The following is a 17,710-nucleotide window of genomic DNA, read 5'->3' as shown; positions in this document are numbered from 1 at the left end:
TATCTGCGCTAGCCTTCTCTAATTTAGTAGTGTAAGACTAAAGGGGACGTAGATGGTCATCACCATCTATTGCCAAATCCTGGGCTACTCTTTTATCCACGAAAATTGTATTGCCCGTCACATAATAAAGGCCCTAAGGCTTAAAGAACAAATATGTTTGGTGTTGACGGGGATTCGAGCCTGAGACCCTCAGATTACGGGTCAAACGCCTTAACCACCTGGCCATGCTAGGCCTGTATAAAATATAAGAAGTTTAGTATCAGTACGAATTTCATCAACCACAAAAAAAAAAAACTAGAGAAAAAAACATCCATTAAAAATAAAACGTAACTCAAAAATCAGGAAGAAACACTGAAAACACGTTAAGCGCTACATTCATTGAACTTATATTACATGTTTCAAAGCAGTTATCAATATTAAAAACTCCAAAACCATGGAGTAATATTAAGCTGAACTTTATTAATCTCTTACTTCTGGGAAAGTGTAACGTGAAAATCTAAAGTTTATTTAAAGTATATTTTCATATTGAGACTATATTATAATTATAATCATATAAGTGAATGGGAAAGGAACAAAAAAGTGATGATTTTTAAGGAACGGCATAGTGGAAATTATGGTTAATGCTAATTTTGTTTATTTGTTTTGAATTTCACGCAAAGCTACACAACGGCTATCTACGCACCGTCCCTACTTTAACACTGTAAGAGTAGATGAAAGGCAGCTAGTCATCACTACCCACCCCCAACTCTTGGACTACTCTTTTTATCTATGAATAGTTGTATTGATGTTTAGTGTGACGAGGATTCGAACCTGCGACCTTCACATTACGAGTGGAACGCCCTAATCACCTGGTCATGCTGGGCCTGGTTAGTGCTTATATGTTAAGTTCACAACAAATTCCCAACTCTTTGACGGGTCAATCACGCCATTGTGATACTTATAGCTGAAAGTACTATACAACATCCCATTCTGATATTACAAAATAACGTAAAGCCAACTGAATGTACTTCAAAGTTACCATGGTAACAATATGTTCGTACAAAACTGGTTGTTGAGAGTAGCACCAGACTGAAACTGCAGCTTAACTAAATCTGGAGCAAATTTAAACTTATGTTTACAAGGTCCACCCACTAAAACTTCTTCTACGCAAATAATAATATTATTAAACCTTTCATATAATCTAATGTTCATAACAAAGTAATACAAAAGGGTCTGACGTTAGCAAAGGCTTATAAATCTTGAATCGAAATCAATAATTTTTTCATAAAAATACGGTAAAAAATTGTAATTACAGTAATTTCTTTAGACTATGTAAATATCAGCCTTCGAGTTATTTCAATGGAGTCTTGGTAGCCATCTTGTACATGTAATGGAAAACTCTTCAAGATGTGTATATTAAATATGAACTCATCTTCTCAAAAACTCGGTATGGTAGAAATAGCAGTGATAATCTGCAGTGCAGTAGTGAGTAATCGTCCTCGCATAGGAATAAGCATGAGCATTATAAATAGTTGTTCCAAGAGCACAACGGGAAGTGGAATATTCTTCTTCTAAGGAGTTTTAACCCTCGTATTTACCCGTGTTCATTTTGATAAGTTCTTCGTTAGGACTGTCCCACATTTACATTTCAATTGAAATTTTTTTCTAAAGTGGAATCAGATAATTTTGTAATGAACTATTGCTACCACAGAATCGATAATTAATATTTTGAATATTTGAAATAGACAGATAGATAGTCTCTTAGAGTGCAGTTAGCTTTAACTAAATAATCAGCAATAGACAGGAAACTTATTAAAAAAACAAAGTTTTATGTATCTAAGGCATGTGTAAAAACATACTTCTAACTGTTACTCTTATTTCAATGTACTGAAATAAATTGGACATTTATTGATAAACAAATTGGCTTTGATATTGATTCTTTCTATACCTTTTGAGGTGAATAGTAGTCGATTTCTAGAGCATATTTCTCCAATTCATTAAATGGTCAGAATATCAAATGTATTAAACTGTACTTGATTACTGTACTCCTTACGGTGTGTAAATTGCAAAGAAATTACAATATGCTCTTCAGTTTACCTAATAAGGTAATTATGATACATTTAATACTCATAATATGATATCCGAGTCGTTAATGTTGTTTCTATCCACTAAAGTATAGTTTTACGTCTGCTTTATTTTGAAAATTTATAATGTAATTATATAACCTTCTTGTCCACAGCATCAACAGTAAGTTATTTTTTTTCTTTTCTCCAACACCTGGCGGCCTGGCATGGCTAGGTGGTTAAGGTGATCAACTCCTTATATTAGGGTCACAAGTTCGATTCTTTGTCACAACAAATACGTTCACCGTATGGTCATTATAATGTGACGGTCAATCCCACACTGGGTTCGTAAAAGAGTATCTATCCCATGAGTTGGTGATGAGTGATCATGACTAGCTGCCTTCCCCCTAATCTTAAATTGCTAAATTGTAAACGGCTAGCGTAGATAACACTCGTGTAGCTTTGCACGAAATTAGGAGTAAAAAAAAAAAAACACTAATGAAAGAAAACCTTGTCTAGTGATATTTCTGTATGGTGGTTGTCCAAGTAATGAAATTCCCAATTTTTAACTGTAAAATTTTCCGCTAAGATAATCATTGGATTGAAACTCAATTTCTTATTGTGAAAGGGATAAGCACATGTTACATTACCTTTATATTATTATATAACTCGTCTTATTTAATCTAACATTCTTTATTACCATCTATTATGTTGTTTATATGCAATTATTCCATACCTCCAGATCTGTTTCTTTTTCACCGAACAACTTAAACGGTAGGAAGTGATGTTCTCCTTGAAGAAACATGCTCAATGTAGCAGAAACACGAACCTAAACCTCAAACAGTACTTCCCTTATGATTGCTATGAAACGTACAGAAATTATTCGTTAACAATTTCGTTTTGGATTACAAATTTGAGAGAATGACCATATGGAGTAAGGTATTCAAAATGTTTACTTATGACGATACCTCTCTTGGTGGATTTTAACAACATTTGATTATTTTGGTAGGTAGTGAGCTATCCCATCACATCCAGAAATCAGACAGTCAAGGAGTGAGATAAATGGTCGTGAAGGGCATGATCTAGGGATACATTTTCCGTGTTGTTTTCTTCGATCTAAGTAGTGGTAAGTATGTCGTATAATTTACCAGGGATATTCTATCCTATGTTAAATGAAAAAGATATGTGTATATTTCATTTTAATTCAAGCAACACAAAATATATTCTCAGATTAACCTCTTGAATTAACATATGAATTCCGAAAATTGTTTATCAATGTAAATAATATTATATGATTAATATAGTAAATTAATGATAGTTCCAGTTTATAGCATTATTAATGACACTTTATTAGTTTTGACCGAACGCAACAATTTTGTTAATTAAATGTATGAGTGCTCGTGACTGTTCCTTCTGACAATGAAATGATATAGCGTTGAAAAATAATTAATAAAATATTTATAGATGCAGTTAATAATAATTGTCTTTATAATGATTCATTTATATAGAGTTTGCTCAAAACTGCCAGTATCATTCTATTTACATGTATATCTTAACAAAGTAACTTTCGTGGCATAAAAGTAAACCACTTTTGTTCTGTTCATTTGTCGTGTTAATTTATGTACATATATGTGCAGATGTCACACATGCATATATATATATATATAAATGAAACTACAATTGCCACAACCTTGGGTCTTATTGATCAATTCAAACTTAAAATACGCGTATGATATGCATAAAGGTAATAAATTTGAATTTTTATTGGAACTTTCTTTTCTTTTGAAGTGTTTCAACATCACAAAGGCTCACTTTTACATATGTTTAACGGACAACAATACCTCGGTAAAGCCTGCTTTATTCAAAAAGAGCTGTAGAGTTACTGGTTTTTCAACAAATTTCTCAAATGAATAAACAGCAACGCACAAGATAAGCTTTCTGAATGATAGTTAGAAAGTTTTACAAATCCATTAGATCCATGCAGGATAGCAATCTGTATGGATCTTGTGTCGGACAAATTTATTTCCATGAATAATGGAAATATTACTGGTTTGCATATGACATTCGATCGCAATTTCTAATGCTCTTCAGTAAAGTCGAATAAAGTATAGCCTGGAAATTGGGAACATTTTAGTGTGTGTGTGTCTTCTTATAGCAAAGCCAAATCAAGCCATTTGCTGAGTCCACCGATGGGAATCGAACCCCTGATTTTAGCATTGTAAGTCCGAAGACTTATTAATGTATCACCAAAGGACCCGTATTTTAGTACTCAGCTAGTCAAAAATTCATGATACTTTTCTACTGTTAATAACATCGAGAATGAATCTAAAAACAATCGAACCCTCAACAAACATTCTCTCGCCTACCTGGTAAATCATATATGAAATATTGAGGTAACAAACGTGGATCATTAATCATAGTGTCTTCTTCATACATGGAATTAATATTTGCAAATATGAAAAATGCTACTGTTACTTTTAAGAGAGAAAAAGTATTCCCCTAATTTTGACTGATTTAGAACATTTCAAATGTCTGTTAAGACTCATTTGAATATATGATAGTTATTATATTACTAGGATATTTATATATCTGCCTATGGTTATTTGATTTCGGGTGTATAAGCCAGTTAGAATCGACGCTTCTTTACTATGTCACTGGGTACATAATGTCACCTGGTTTCTTTATTTCAACAACCATATTTCTTATGAACTGTTCTAGTTCTAACTCCGATTTTAATTGACCAGTGTCATTTATATTATAATAAATACTGGCCGTTATTTTTGTAATAATATATACAAATTTGTTTTAATGTCGTTAACTTCTGAATAAAAGTATTGAATATTCGTATTCTGTTTTTTTTTGGAATTTCGCACAAAGCTACTCGAGGGCTATCTGTGCTAGCCGTCCCTAATTTAGCAGTGTAAGACTAGAGGGAAGGCGGCCACTGCCAACTCTTGGGCTACTCTTTTATCGACGAATAGTGGGATTGACCGTCAAATTATAACGCCACCACGGCTGGGACCCTCGGATTACGAGTCGCACGCCTTACGCGCTTGGCCATGCCAGGCCTATTCTTATTCTATACTAAGAAGACTGAAATATATCTTAGCTAAATATAACCTAACACAAAACAATTATATATGTGGAGAAAGCTTTTTTCTACCCATACCAGCCGTTTTTACATGTATAAGTTTCATAACAAGTGGGTTTTCTCGTCATCGGATCACAAACTTGTAAACAGTTTTATAAGTCATAGTATGAACTTCGAGAGATATTTCTGTATCGAAATATACTTATAATTTGCACTATACATGTTAATCTAACTCGCGTGTAATCTTACGTTCAAATTCAAATAATACTTTTTGTTTAATCTGAAATTCTCTATAAAACCTTTCAGGGTATGTTAAACACGCATGAAATGAATTTGGCTCTAATATTTATTCTACACAATATTACTCTGCACCTAATATAACTTATTCAGCCTCAGTAAAGTTCAAAATATCAATTATACAGAAAGCCTAATTATAGACACTATGAAAACCAGGGAATATATAATGCAATGTGCACCTGTTGAACTCTTACAAAAAAGAGCTTATTAGGTTTAGCACGCAGAGGCGTCACAAGTCATTTACACACGTGGCCCGTGCCCGGCTTCTATTTGACAGTTTTCCGAGTCCCTAGATGGTGTCTTGAAAATCAGAATACAAAACCATGTTTGATATCATCCTAAAACTCCGAAAGTTGGCTCGAGCCACAAACCCTCTAGGCATGTACCGACACTTCTGTTAGTAAGTGAGCCTCCTCATAAGTGGAGTTTCTACTATTTTTATATTTTAATATGTATTTTATATCTCTTTTACCCCATTTATAGGGTTTTGATGTAAATGATGATTAATCTAAGATACATATTAGGTAGCTCTTATCTACACTCAGTGATTTATTCTGAAGAGTTAGCTAGGAAGCTGTGAAAATGACGAAATACAAACTATTAAGGATTGTGCGTGTATATCTAACTCGTTTCATACGTAGTTTACTTACGGGGAAGGGATATGGAGAACAATACAGCTAAGAATCTATTCGTGTATTATCATTAGAACCTAACGTTCATATTTTGAGTGAAATAATAACGGTTTTTGCTGAGCTACATCTGAAATAAGAAAACCTCTTTAACAACATTCATAAAAAAAGTTTGCGTTATGTGCGTTTTATTATCCAAGTTTCTTCAAAAAGCTATCAAGACGAAATTCTTTATTTGCATTTATTTCTACTTAATTAGTGTAAAAAAATAATTTTTTAAAATGTATAATTTTTATAAGTACGTGAAGTACTCACATTACTTTAAAACTCCCATATAAAACAAACTCCATAAAACTAAACAGAGTCGAATTTGCCTGTAAACTAAAATAAGCAGTATATTTTTTTCGAATTTTCGCGCAACAAATTTTCGAGGGCTATCTGAACTAGCTGTCTAAGGTTAGAGGAAAGGCAGCTATTCATCACAACCCACTGTCAACTCTTGGAATACTCTTTTACCAAAGAATAGTGGGAATGACCGTCACTTTATAATGCTCCTACAACTGAAAGGGCGAGCATGTTTGGTGTGCCGGGGATTCGAACCCACAATCCTCAGATTACGAGTCGAGCTACTAATTGTGACAAATCATACATAAATCGTGTCGTATATAAGCAAGAATATTTTCTATCCAGTTATGTTTAGCCATCGGTTCCATCTTGCTGAGAGGGTTAGATTTATTATCACAAAAGCAGACAAAAACAAATCTTATTTTGGAAAATAAATTTGAATTTTTACTATTTTAAAGAATTTCGCACGTTCCAGCATCAAACATTTTCTGTTAACACAAAATTCTTCTTGAACTGAAAGAGACCTATAGATTACAGAATACCTCAAGTATACGACCTACCTCAAATAGTTACAGTAAAATACCCACTTTGTCCTATTCTTTTAGTTTGTAGTGCCTAAAATTACGATCTATAAAAGTTTTTAACCTACATTTTCTATCAATTTTATCCAGAAACTACGACATTTTGATCCAAATTTTAGTGTCCATTTGTGATCACACCTTTCTCGTATCTCTGCTTTCTATTCAAGAATATAGTAACATTGCTCTATCCAAAATTGAAAATTATCCTCATGAAATTTGAAACAAAACTGACATAATTTCATTTTATAAACACAAACTTTGGTCACATCTATTGCAGAGCCATGAATGACCCTCTTTTCTTCCCAGTATTTTGACTTAGTTTTGATTGCCGTTAAACAACTTACGCTGAATAATACACTCTTTACCACTAAACATTAGCCACAATACACTGAATACGTAATTACAGGTTTTCCTGATCTACAAAAAACCCAGTTTCTCAGAAATTACGCGATAAATAAAATCCTCACATAGAACAAGAAACACATAAATCGTTACCATTGTTTTAGTGTCCCTATACCTAGACATATCAAGACTTTTCCACGATTGTTTATCTACATAATTTGAAATTAATCTCACCTCTCTTATCAGAAACAGTAGACATTTAAAACATTTAATTTCTAATGCTAGTCCACACTTACCAATGCATTAAGTATTCACAAATTCCGTTTCATTCACATAAATATATTTGTAAAATTATAATCGAAAATACGTATATTAAAAATCATAAACGTGATTATAAATTGATGTCACATATAATTTTAACTTACTTACAAATACAGTGGTACCTCGGTTCTCGAACGACTCCCTTCTTGAACAATTCGGTTTTCAAACATATTGTTGAAGAAAAAAATGTCTCGGTTGTCGAACATAAACTCGGTTCCCGAACCAAGCTGTCGTGGCATGAACCCCTGACATAACCCGACTGATGACCCGAACGACACTTCAACTATTTTCGGCCCACGCCAAGCTTGCCCAAAACATTTTACCCGCACCTGTCGTTCAATCCACACCCCCGCTAAAATCTGCTGTGAACGTTCTCGTTTTTCTTTTGTTGTTGTTTTTCTAAACATTCTGATTAAATAAGCCACCATGGGGTCAAAGAAGGATAATGAAAGCAGCAAACCAAAAAGAAAAGTTGTTAGAGGCACATAGAGGTGAATAAAGATCTCATAGGAAAGTATGAGAGTGGTGTTCGCGTGTCTGACCTTGCTACACAGTTTGGTATGGCGAAGTCTACAGTCTGCATCATACTAAAAAATAAAGAGGTAATCAAAGGATGTTGCAAAAGTAGTGACAGTGCTTACGAAACAAAGATCTCTAACAATGGAGGAGGTAGAAAAACTGTTGTTTATTTGAGTAAACGAAAAACAGTTAGCTGGTGATAGCATTCCTAAGACCATTATTTGTGAGAAAGCAAAGCAATTGCACACTGACCTCCTGAGAAACACCTTTAAAAATGCCTTTAAGGCTAGTAAAGAATGGATTGAAAAATTTAGGAAGAGAAGTGGCATACATAGTGCGGTGAGACATGGGGAGGGTGCTAGTTCTAACATAGACGCTGCTGATAAATTTGTTAGGAAATTTAAGAACTATGTAGAAGCTGAGGGTTTTATTCCCTAACAAGTGTTCAACTGTGACGAGACAGGCCTCTTTGGAAGAAAATGCCAAGGAGGAGAAGTCACTGCTAAGACACAAACCAATGAAGGACAGGCTAACTCTATTGTTATGTAGTAATGCAAGTTGGGACTTAAAACTTAAGCCTTTGCTTGTGTACAATTCTGAGAACCCGAGGGTTTTTAAGAAAAATAATGTTTTGAAAAGTAAACTAAATGTCATGTGGAGGGCTAATAGTAAATCATGGGTAACCAGGCAATTTTTTATAGAGTGAATCCATGAAGTGTTTGCCTTAAAACAGTTGCCATTCATGGCCCTTTTTGTGATGGACAATGCACCCGCTCACCCACCAAGCTTGAAGGACAGGTTGGTGGAGGTGTACAGTTTCATTACGGTGAAGCTCTTGCCCTCTAACACGACTCCTCTCATTCAGCCCATGGACCAGCAGGTCATATCGAACTTTAAGAAACTCTACACCAAATTACTGTTTCAAAGGTGCTTTGAAGTGACCTCAGACACAGAGTTAACCCTCAGAGAGTCCTGGAAAAATCACTTTAATATCCTTTATTGTTTGAGGATCATAAACAAAGCATGAAGGGAAGTGTCTGTGAGGACCATGAACTCAGCCTGAAAGAAATTGTGGCCATACTCAGTAGCAGACAGAGACTTTAAAGGCTTTGAGGCTGAGCCTGTTGTAGAGTATATTGTCTCACTAGGCAAGTGTATGGGCTTGAATGTGAGTGGTGATGATGTGGAGGAGTTGGTGGAAGACCACAACACTGAGCTCACCACGGAAGAACTCCAAAACCTTCAGAAGGGGCAGCAACAGAAGGCAAATGAGGAAGTGTCTTCAGATGAGGAGGAGGGAAGGGAGGATGTTCCTAATTCACTAATCAAGTAAATGTGTGGAAAATAGGGAGAGTTAGAAAGTTTTGTGGAAAACTTTCACCCTGACAAAGCTGTAGCAAACCGCAGCATAAACCTTTTCAATGAAAATGCCATGTCTTACTTCAGAAACAAACCTTATTAGATAAGTTTTTAGTGAGAAATAGGTCCAGCGAGTCTCAAGCAGGTTGTAGCGGTCCAAAAACCCCAGAAGGAGAGTTACCTGACTTTTTTATGGAAGGTGATTCCCCTTCCAAACAATAATAACCCTCCTACTCTTCACGTTCCTCACCACCTTTCACTTACGCCGTCAGCTCTCCTCAGCACAGGTAAAGTGCACTTAAATTTTCATTTATCGTTTTTGTATTGTGTTAATAGTTTTTGTGGTTGACTTCATGCATGTAAGTATTATTACACAGGTATAAATAAGCAATATTTTTACTTAAAATGCTTCATAATGCGTAATTTTCGGAGGTATGTAACGGATTAGTTTAATTTACAGTATTTCTTATAGGAAAAATTGATTCGGTTTTCGAACAGCCTTCTGGAATGGATTAAGTTCGACAACTGAGGTACCACTGTACTTACATCTGGTCTCTCTCTGGCTTTATTAATACTAGCAGAAATGCCGTCCCTTCGAGCGGATATGTGTGAAAATATTAATCGTACTGTTTATATCTCGTTAAAAACATTTAGAAAAAGTGAACATTTTCTAAAAAAAACATGGTTTCTGGGAAGTAATACTCGGGAAAAGTGTTAAGATTGTGCTCTTTAGTTATATAAAGATATTATCCAACCGTCATGTACAGTCCTAATGAAAGTTGTGTTCTTGTTATAAGGAGAGTACGTTTATTTAAAACGGTATTCTATTATTTAAATAAAAATATGTTATTTTTTTAAATTCCAATTCTCCTACTTCCCTGATGGAACAGCAATAAATCCACGGATTTACGACGCTAATATTAAGGGTTTATTTCCCCTCGGTGAACACAACAGATAGCCCGATGTGACTTTACCATAAGAAAACACATCCAACTCTCCTATGTTAGCACCCCTATAGTCCACATATAAAACTATTCATTAACAAGATGTATATTTTAATTCTAGAAGTAAACATCCCTTAAAGTTTAATATTCTGATAAATAATTATAGACAAATGAAAATAATTTTGAAATTTTATTAGTCCTTACCTCTCTGTCCTATGAGATTTAAACGTGTTAATTTCAATTTGGAATAACTATTCATTTCCTTAGATATTAATCCGTATATTAGTACATATATGTGTATGTGTAAACACGATATAAAATGAGAACTTCTATAATTTGCAATATATATATATATATATATATATATTTAATAATAATTTTTTTACATCAAAACAAAAATACAACTATCACAGGAATTGGTTCTAGGGCTAAAACAGATATATTCTAAAATGTTCATAGTAATATATATTGAAACTGTATACATTTATCACATAAAGAAAGTGTGCAATTATATGTATAGAACGTAAGTTAACAATAGCATAGTAAATTATTAGGACTTAGATACACACTCATCTAACATCTTAATGTGTGGAACCTGTATATATATACATATACATATATATGTATGTATATATACTGTAATTAGAAAAAATATAAAATATGGGTGTTGTTCTACTGATCACTCACGTACCGAAAGAAATAGTGAAATATATGGTCAAGGGTCTGCATAATAATAATGTTCTGCATTTTTAGTCAATTACATAAATACTGCAGTAAATAGGACGAAGTTATCATTGCAATGTTTAATTAAGAAAAACATAATTTCAATTATTTCATATCAATTTGATATATAATAACATTCATTATACGTCTAATTTCTATAAATATTAGTAATATGTTATACTTATTAAAATAATATAAATGGTATTCCATGGTTTTAATTATTTTGGACTTTTTCTTAAGCAGTAGTTACAAGGCATATTCTAATAAGATGAAACACAATAAAACTAACAAGCCATAGTTAACTACGATAAAAACTATAAAACCAACGCATTAAAATTATGTAGCAAACGCTATTAAACTAATGACTGATAATTAACTACTAAACACTATAAAGCATAAAGCTGACTCAAATTCCACAAAACTAACAAACCAATGTGAATTACAATAAACAGCGTAAAACTAACGCTCCACATTTATGTACTAAATTCTATGAAACTCACAAACCACGTTGAAATATAACAAACAATGTAAAATTGACTCACCACAGTTAAATATCAAACTACACAAAAGAAACGAACCACAGTAAAATATAATGATCAACAGAAAATTAATGCACCACAGTTAAGTAATAAACATTATAAAACTAACAAACCACAGACAAGTAAACCTCACTATAAAACTAACGTAAAAGAGTTAAGTGTCAAACACTATAAAACTAACACATCACAGCTAGGAAGCAAACTCTGAATCTAATGCACCACAGTTAAGTAGTAAACACTGTAAAACTAATCCACTCTTGAGTAACAAGCTATATAAAATTAATGTACAACAGTTTAAAGTAGCAAATACTATTAAACTAACGCACGACAGTAACATAACACGTATAATGTAAGTGTTTTGTGTGCGTTTTTCTTATAGCAAAGTCACATCGGGCTATTTGCTGTGTCCACCGAAAGGAATCGAACCTCTGATTATAGCGTTGTAAATCCGAAGACTTACCGCTTCGGAGAACCATACAATGTAATAAATATATATATAAACAGTAACTAATTCAGGATACATTTTGTCAGTCCAAAGGAAATTTATCTGATTTATAACGATAAATCGACAATATAATTTTAATTTTTCGAATAATTAAATTGAAGTCATATCATAAAAACCACTATATGTGACTGGGGTTGTGCGTAAGAACATTTTCGTGCCTGTCTACTCTCTTTGATCATGACGAAATCCTTAATGTATCAAAACATGGATGCATTATCATGAGTTAAAAACATGTAAAATATGAAATCAATTTAGTATTCACAACGAGAAATAAGTGGGATTCCATTTTCATTCCTAAATTCGCGTTAATAATGAGTTTAAAGGTTGTAACAAAGAAACAAGAAATAATAAATCGTAATATGACTACAGTTTTCGTGGTAAAATTGTAGAGTAAAACTTATTAGACTTGATTATTATATTGAAAAAAATATATCTGACCAAGCACATTTTATGAATATCTAAATACAACATAAAAACAGAGGAAAAAACACTTCGTTAACAGCGAGGGTTCTCATAAAACAATACATCTTAATTATATATGTAAGAGCGAGAGAACAGCATACTTAATAAACCTTATCACTACCGAGTTAATTTTTATCTCTGGTCTAAATACGTAGTTTGCTCTGGTCGGAAGTTAATATTACTAAGAATAAAACAAAACTTTTAAAATAGCACAGTATTTACCAAAGGCCACTTTCATGGTGTTATTTTATAAATAAAAATGAAAAGTAAATGACACATATATATATATCTATGTATGCTTGTGCTTACAGAATTCTTCTTATAAATGTATGAACTCTGTTGTGCATGTGTTAGTGCAAAATTGCCGATAAAACTATGTATTGAACGGTCGTTGCTGTATTTCTTATTCTTGGAACAAAAATGGTGGAAAGAGAAAATATTGAACGGACTTTCTATCTTTCTTATTCCTCTGTAAAAATGAAGCTATGTTGATAAAAAAAAAGGCTAAAATGTATTTAGAAATGGTACTGCTTAGTTTTTTGTTTTCTTTTTTGTGTGAAAACCTCTGTTAAGTTTCTTAAATCTCATTAAAAGAAGGACGCTGTTTCAATTTCACGACATATGAATGCTATTCTCTTGTGTATAGTATACAGCTGAGGGGTGAGTCAGGCGACCTACTTTATTATGTGTTTATAGTTATCTTTAATTAAACGAAGTTTGTTTATTTGTGATGGTTGTTATGGGAAATTTCAATGATGTATATGAAAAGTGCAGCGTGTGTCTTTGGTTGTGATCGTACATCAGTAATGCTGGTCGTCGTTACTGGTGTACAACCGACATGTCCACGGCTAAGTAGTGATAAGGGGGAATCAGGGAACGCCTTAGTGTCACACTATGCTTAACGACTTAAAGTATTTAAAATGCTGACACTGTACATGGTAAGAAATAAAAAATATCTACAGGAACATTGCTACGAGGCATATATGGGATGAAATAAAAAACAAATGGAGGATTTATTGAGAAGAATATATTTCTAAAATTGTAACGACAAATTATGGTCTCGGTTATTTGTAAACATGTGTTTTTGTTAAATAAATGTGATTATACTGGTTTACAAGCTTATTTTATGGTATATTTATATATGTTATATTTACTGGTTTACAAGCTTATTTGTCCGCGGCTAATACAGCGGTAAGGCTACGGGTTTACGAAGCTAAAATCAGGGGTTTGATTCCCCTTGGTGAACTCAGCAGATAGCCTGATGTGGCTTTGCTCTAAGAAAACACACACAAGCTTGTTTTATATCTAATTAAAGCACATTGTCTTGAAAGTACAACTTCACCATGAAACCATGATGTACACAAAAGTAATCTATAAAAAAGAGCATGTTGTTATCTGATGAGCTTGACCTTGACCTTCGAGCACTGATCTAGGATCATGTAAAGAAGTTTTATGGTATTTTCGAAGCCAACGAATCATCAAACAAAAACAAACAAGTACTCTAATGACTCATAAAAAAGTGGCAGTTAATTTCAACTACATCAAATATACTATCGTTTACATAATCTGATCTTTTTGCTGTTTCAACTGCTGTGTTTTTTATTCATCAAATTGACAATACTTTAAAAACAAGAGTCTCAAACACTAACTAGGAAGCGAGGTGTTCATCGACTATTGCCTACCATGCTAACATAAAAATTACACGTACACCTAACTACATTTAGTGTTTTCACTATACGTAGTATTTCATGCTAATTTTAAAACTACACATACAATCACATTTGGTAATAGCTGACTATTGTCTACCACACTAACATAAAAACTACATGTACAACTAACTTAGTGTTCACCAACTGCTTTTATATATGTATATTCGTTCCCTTTTGCATGTAATATGATTTTACAAGATTTATACGAACTGAACTTTAGCTGTAGGCATCTTTAATACTTTATTAATTTATCTAACTGTTCCTCGTTAACTTAGAATTAGCGTTGTATTGTGTCTTTAAAATATGATCACTGAATATTCTTCTATGATTGAAATTATTAGAAATGACCAAAAAGCAATATCCATGCGTCCGCTAGATAATATAAGAAATGACTATGAAGTTAGATCTATGCAGATGTCTCAAAAATTATGAATACAATGATATACATATACATACATTTTAGTTTCAAGTATCGTAAATCTATATGGCATACCACTTCTATTGTAAATTTGAGTTTTCCTTCGTTCTTCAGATGAAACTGCTACAATAAACTATAAAGAAGCAGATCTCTGACAGTACGTAACCTCATGAAACATATTATTCTGTGTTCGCCTCTTTACTGTATTTGTTTATATTTTGCAAATAATATTTTTAAAAAATCACAATGCAATTTCATACATATTTATGCCACAGAAAATTATTGCGACACATCATAATGTTCGTTGTTAATATCTGTGAAAATAACACGTGTGAACCACATAACACTTATCCCAAATCGTCTATTCATCTAAATATTTCACTTAATAAAAAAGTAACTAATGTGTTACTGCAATACAAAAATTATTAATCAGAACTTCGGTATTCATAGCCATGAGTACCATTTGTGTGTCTCAGACATTGAGCGACAATTTTTGGTACAAGTGAAATATCTCACTCATCCATAGAATACCATTGTACCGTAATTTATATTACATTACTCATCAAACGTTTTTTTTTTGTTCTTCACTTTCAAATTACATTTTCCTCGTATGATATTTTCGAAGTCATTTTCACTGACAAGTGTACTCATTCTACTTTCATATAAAGTACATTTCTCATCTTATGTAAAAGTTATTATTTTACACCAAATAGAAGAGGACAGTGAAAAATTTACCTTGAAAATAACATATCCTTATCAACTTGATAGAAGATAAATTATAAACAAACATTTATTACTATGCAGATCTCACATAACTTAGAATAAACAATATTGACTCTTATAAATGAAAAACAAAATACATGTTGGACAAGAGGTAATATGGTTTAAATTGTTTTTTTTACAAAGAATAATTACCGCAATGCTAATTTAAAAGACCGTATAATTCGTCCAACTCTAGAGTAGTTGTAGGCTGTATGACAGTATAAATGTAAAAAAAAACGACAATTTTTAAAAAAGGTAAAACGTAAAGAGTAAACTTAACTATATTCAGAGGATGTTTAGTTCATTTTAAGACTTTTTTTAATATTTATCTCTTCTAAAAGTTAGCTATTTAGTTTATAAACAAGTTTTGTAAACTTACCTTCTTGTACAGTGGTAAGAAATGGAAATAAACTAAAGAAAATGAAGAGCGTTCGGGTGCGAAGGAGACTAAGTTCTAGTTTTCTCGGGATTCTCATGGTACTGGACTTGACAAAAGTCCGGTGCGCTCAAGCCGTGAAAAACGGTGGTTCGTATGGAATTAATACTGGCTTAATAGAAAATCAAGTTTCAGGAAATAAGAAATGTTTAAAGATAGCAAAAGTCATGCATGATTCAGTTGTTAATGTCTCGAAGTTTTCTCTAATATATAATAAATGAACTGTTTAGATGAAACGGCCTGTCGGTTTACCGTGGAAAGAAGTTCTGCCGAGAACTTGGATCCACAAAGATGCTTCCATCCTCACTCTCGTGGGAGTTTATTTAATGTGCACGCGGCTAGGGGCTCGCGGCTCGCGGACGCCGCATGAAACTAGTCACGTGACGATAGACATCCAGCCAGGACTGCGAGTGCTTTGGCGCAGGAGGGATCCCGTTGCTGCTGCGGTCCCGCAAAAAGGCAAAATGAGATTGGTGATTTATTCAAAGTTGTACTTGTACTAGCATTTAGAGAAACTGCTTAATTCTTTAGAACCCAAATACTCTTTATTCCGCCTTGTGTTGTAGCTGATATCAGAAGCATTTCACGAGAAAGAAACGCATGTGGGGGGAGATTTTATCCTTCTGATCTTTGTCTGACCATTTCGCTATTTAACAGTTGGTGCACGAATAGGCTGATGCACGTGACGCACTGTAACCAAGTGACCAAGCTTATTCCTTTTTATCCATAAGTAATTGGGTGACGACAGACAAGGAGCTCTATCAGTCGAGCGGAGCGGATTTTATTGCCTTATGTATAAGTTGACGGAATTCAGCTTTAACTGTAAAAGTAAGATCACATTAGATAAGGCAAGTTAAAAGTGTCATCTTTCTTTGATTTACGTGTCGTAATAGGTATTCATTGAATGGGGACAATATCTATCAAGACGTACGTCACTCGCGACAGTAGTGTGATGACTCAACCAACATATTGCGTATTTTCATAGGCCTGTGGTCTCCAGGGGAGATAAATGTAGAAAAGAGGAAAAGATTTTCAATGTGTCTCTTATCGTCTTGCTCTATCGCAGTTACGTAACAAAATATTTAAACAAGATTAGAATATCTGTTGTAGTTCTCCTACGTTGAAATAGGAAGGATAATGGAAAGATTTTTCCATATTATTACGAAATTACAGTATGATATATACATAGTATTATATCTGATACAAACGGGCAGGTGTTTCTAAAACAACTGCAAAGATATTAATTATAATATATAACAGTTACATTATTTTACAACTACTGGAAGATTAAAGCTGTTAAAAGTCTTAGAGTTTAAGTAGGTATAAAATATTGAATATATCTCTGTGACTGATTACAAGGTGTTATTAAAACTACACCGTTTGTAGTAATATTAAGTTGTAATAAAACTGCTAAGGTTTTATTTGTTTCTTACTGCTGGTTAATTAAATTATGATACTCCTTATTGTTATGGTATAATTGCTTATAAATAATTTCCGCAAAAAAATATTATCATCGATATTGAAGTTCATTCGATAATTCTATCTCCAGATATAGATATAGTGAAAGAGATACGGGTTAATGTAAAAGTGACAATATTTTATTTTACTTTACCGCAACTATGCTGACTATACATTATACCCAGACTTATACTGCAATCAACTACCCATACCCTTCATATACATTTA

At 33.1% G+C, this 17,710-nt stretch overlaps 1 protein-coding gene across 1 annotated transcript in view; it reads right to left on the bottom strand.

Annotated features, from left to right (window-relative positions):
* The window catches only part of LOC143249181 (zwei Ig domain protein zig-8-like), a 156,582-nt gene extending 139,830 nt beyond the window's left edge, over positions 1 to 16,752 (bottom strand). Inside the window, exon 1 of the mRNA XM_076498640.1 lies at positions 15,968 to 16,752. Within this exon, the coding sequence (XP_076354755.1) occupies positions 15,968 to 16,064 (97 nt within the window). The 5' untranslated portion in view covers positions 16,065 to 16,752. The remainder of the gene's footprint in view (positions 1 to 15,967) is intronic.
* Between the last annotated feature and the right edge of the window lie 958 nt (positions 16,753 to 17,710).

The sequence above is a fragment of the Tachypleus tridentatus genome, chromosome 4 (genome assembly GCF_004210375.1).
Source record: "Tachypleus tridentatus isolate NWPU-2018 chromosome 4, ASM421037v1, whole genome shotgun sequence".
Lineage (NCBI taxonomy): Eukaryota > Metazoa > Arthropoda > Merostomata > Xiphosura > Limulidae > Tachypleus > Tachypleus tridentatus.
The sequence above is the reverse complement of the archived record's forward strand: the minus strand, read 5'-3'. Positions and strand labels throughout refer to the sequence as shown.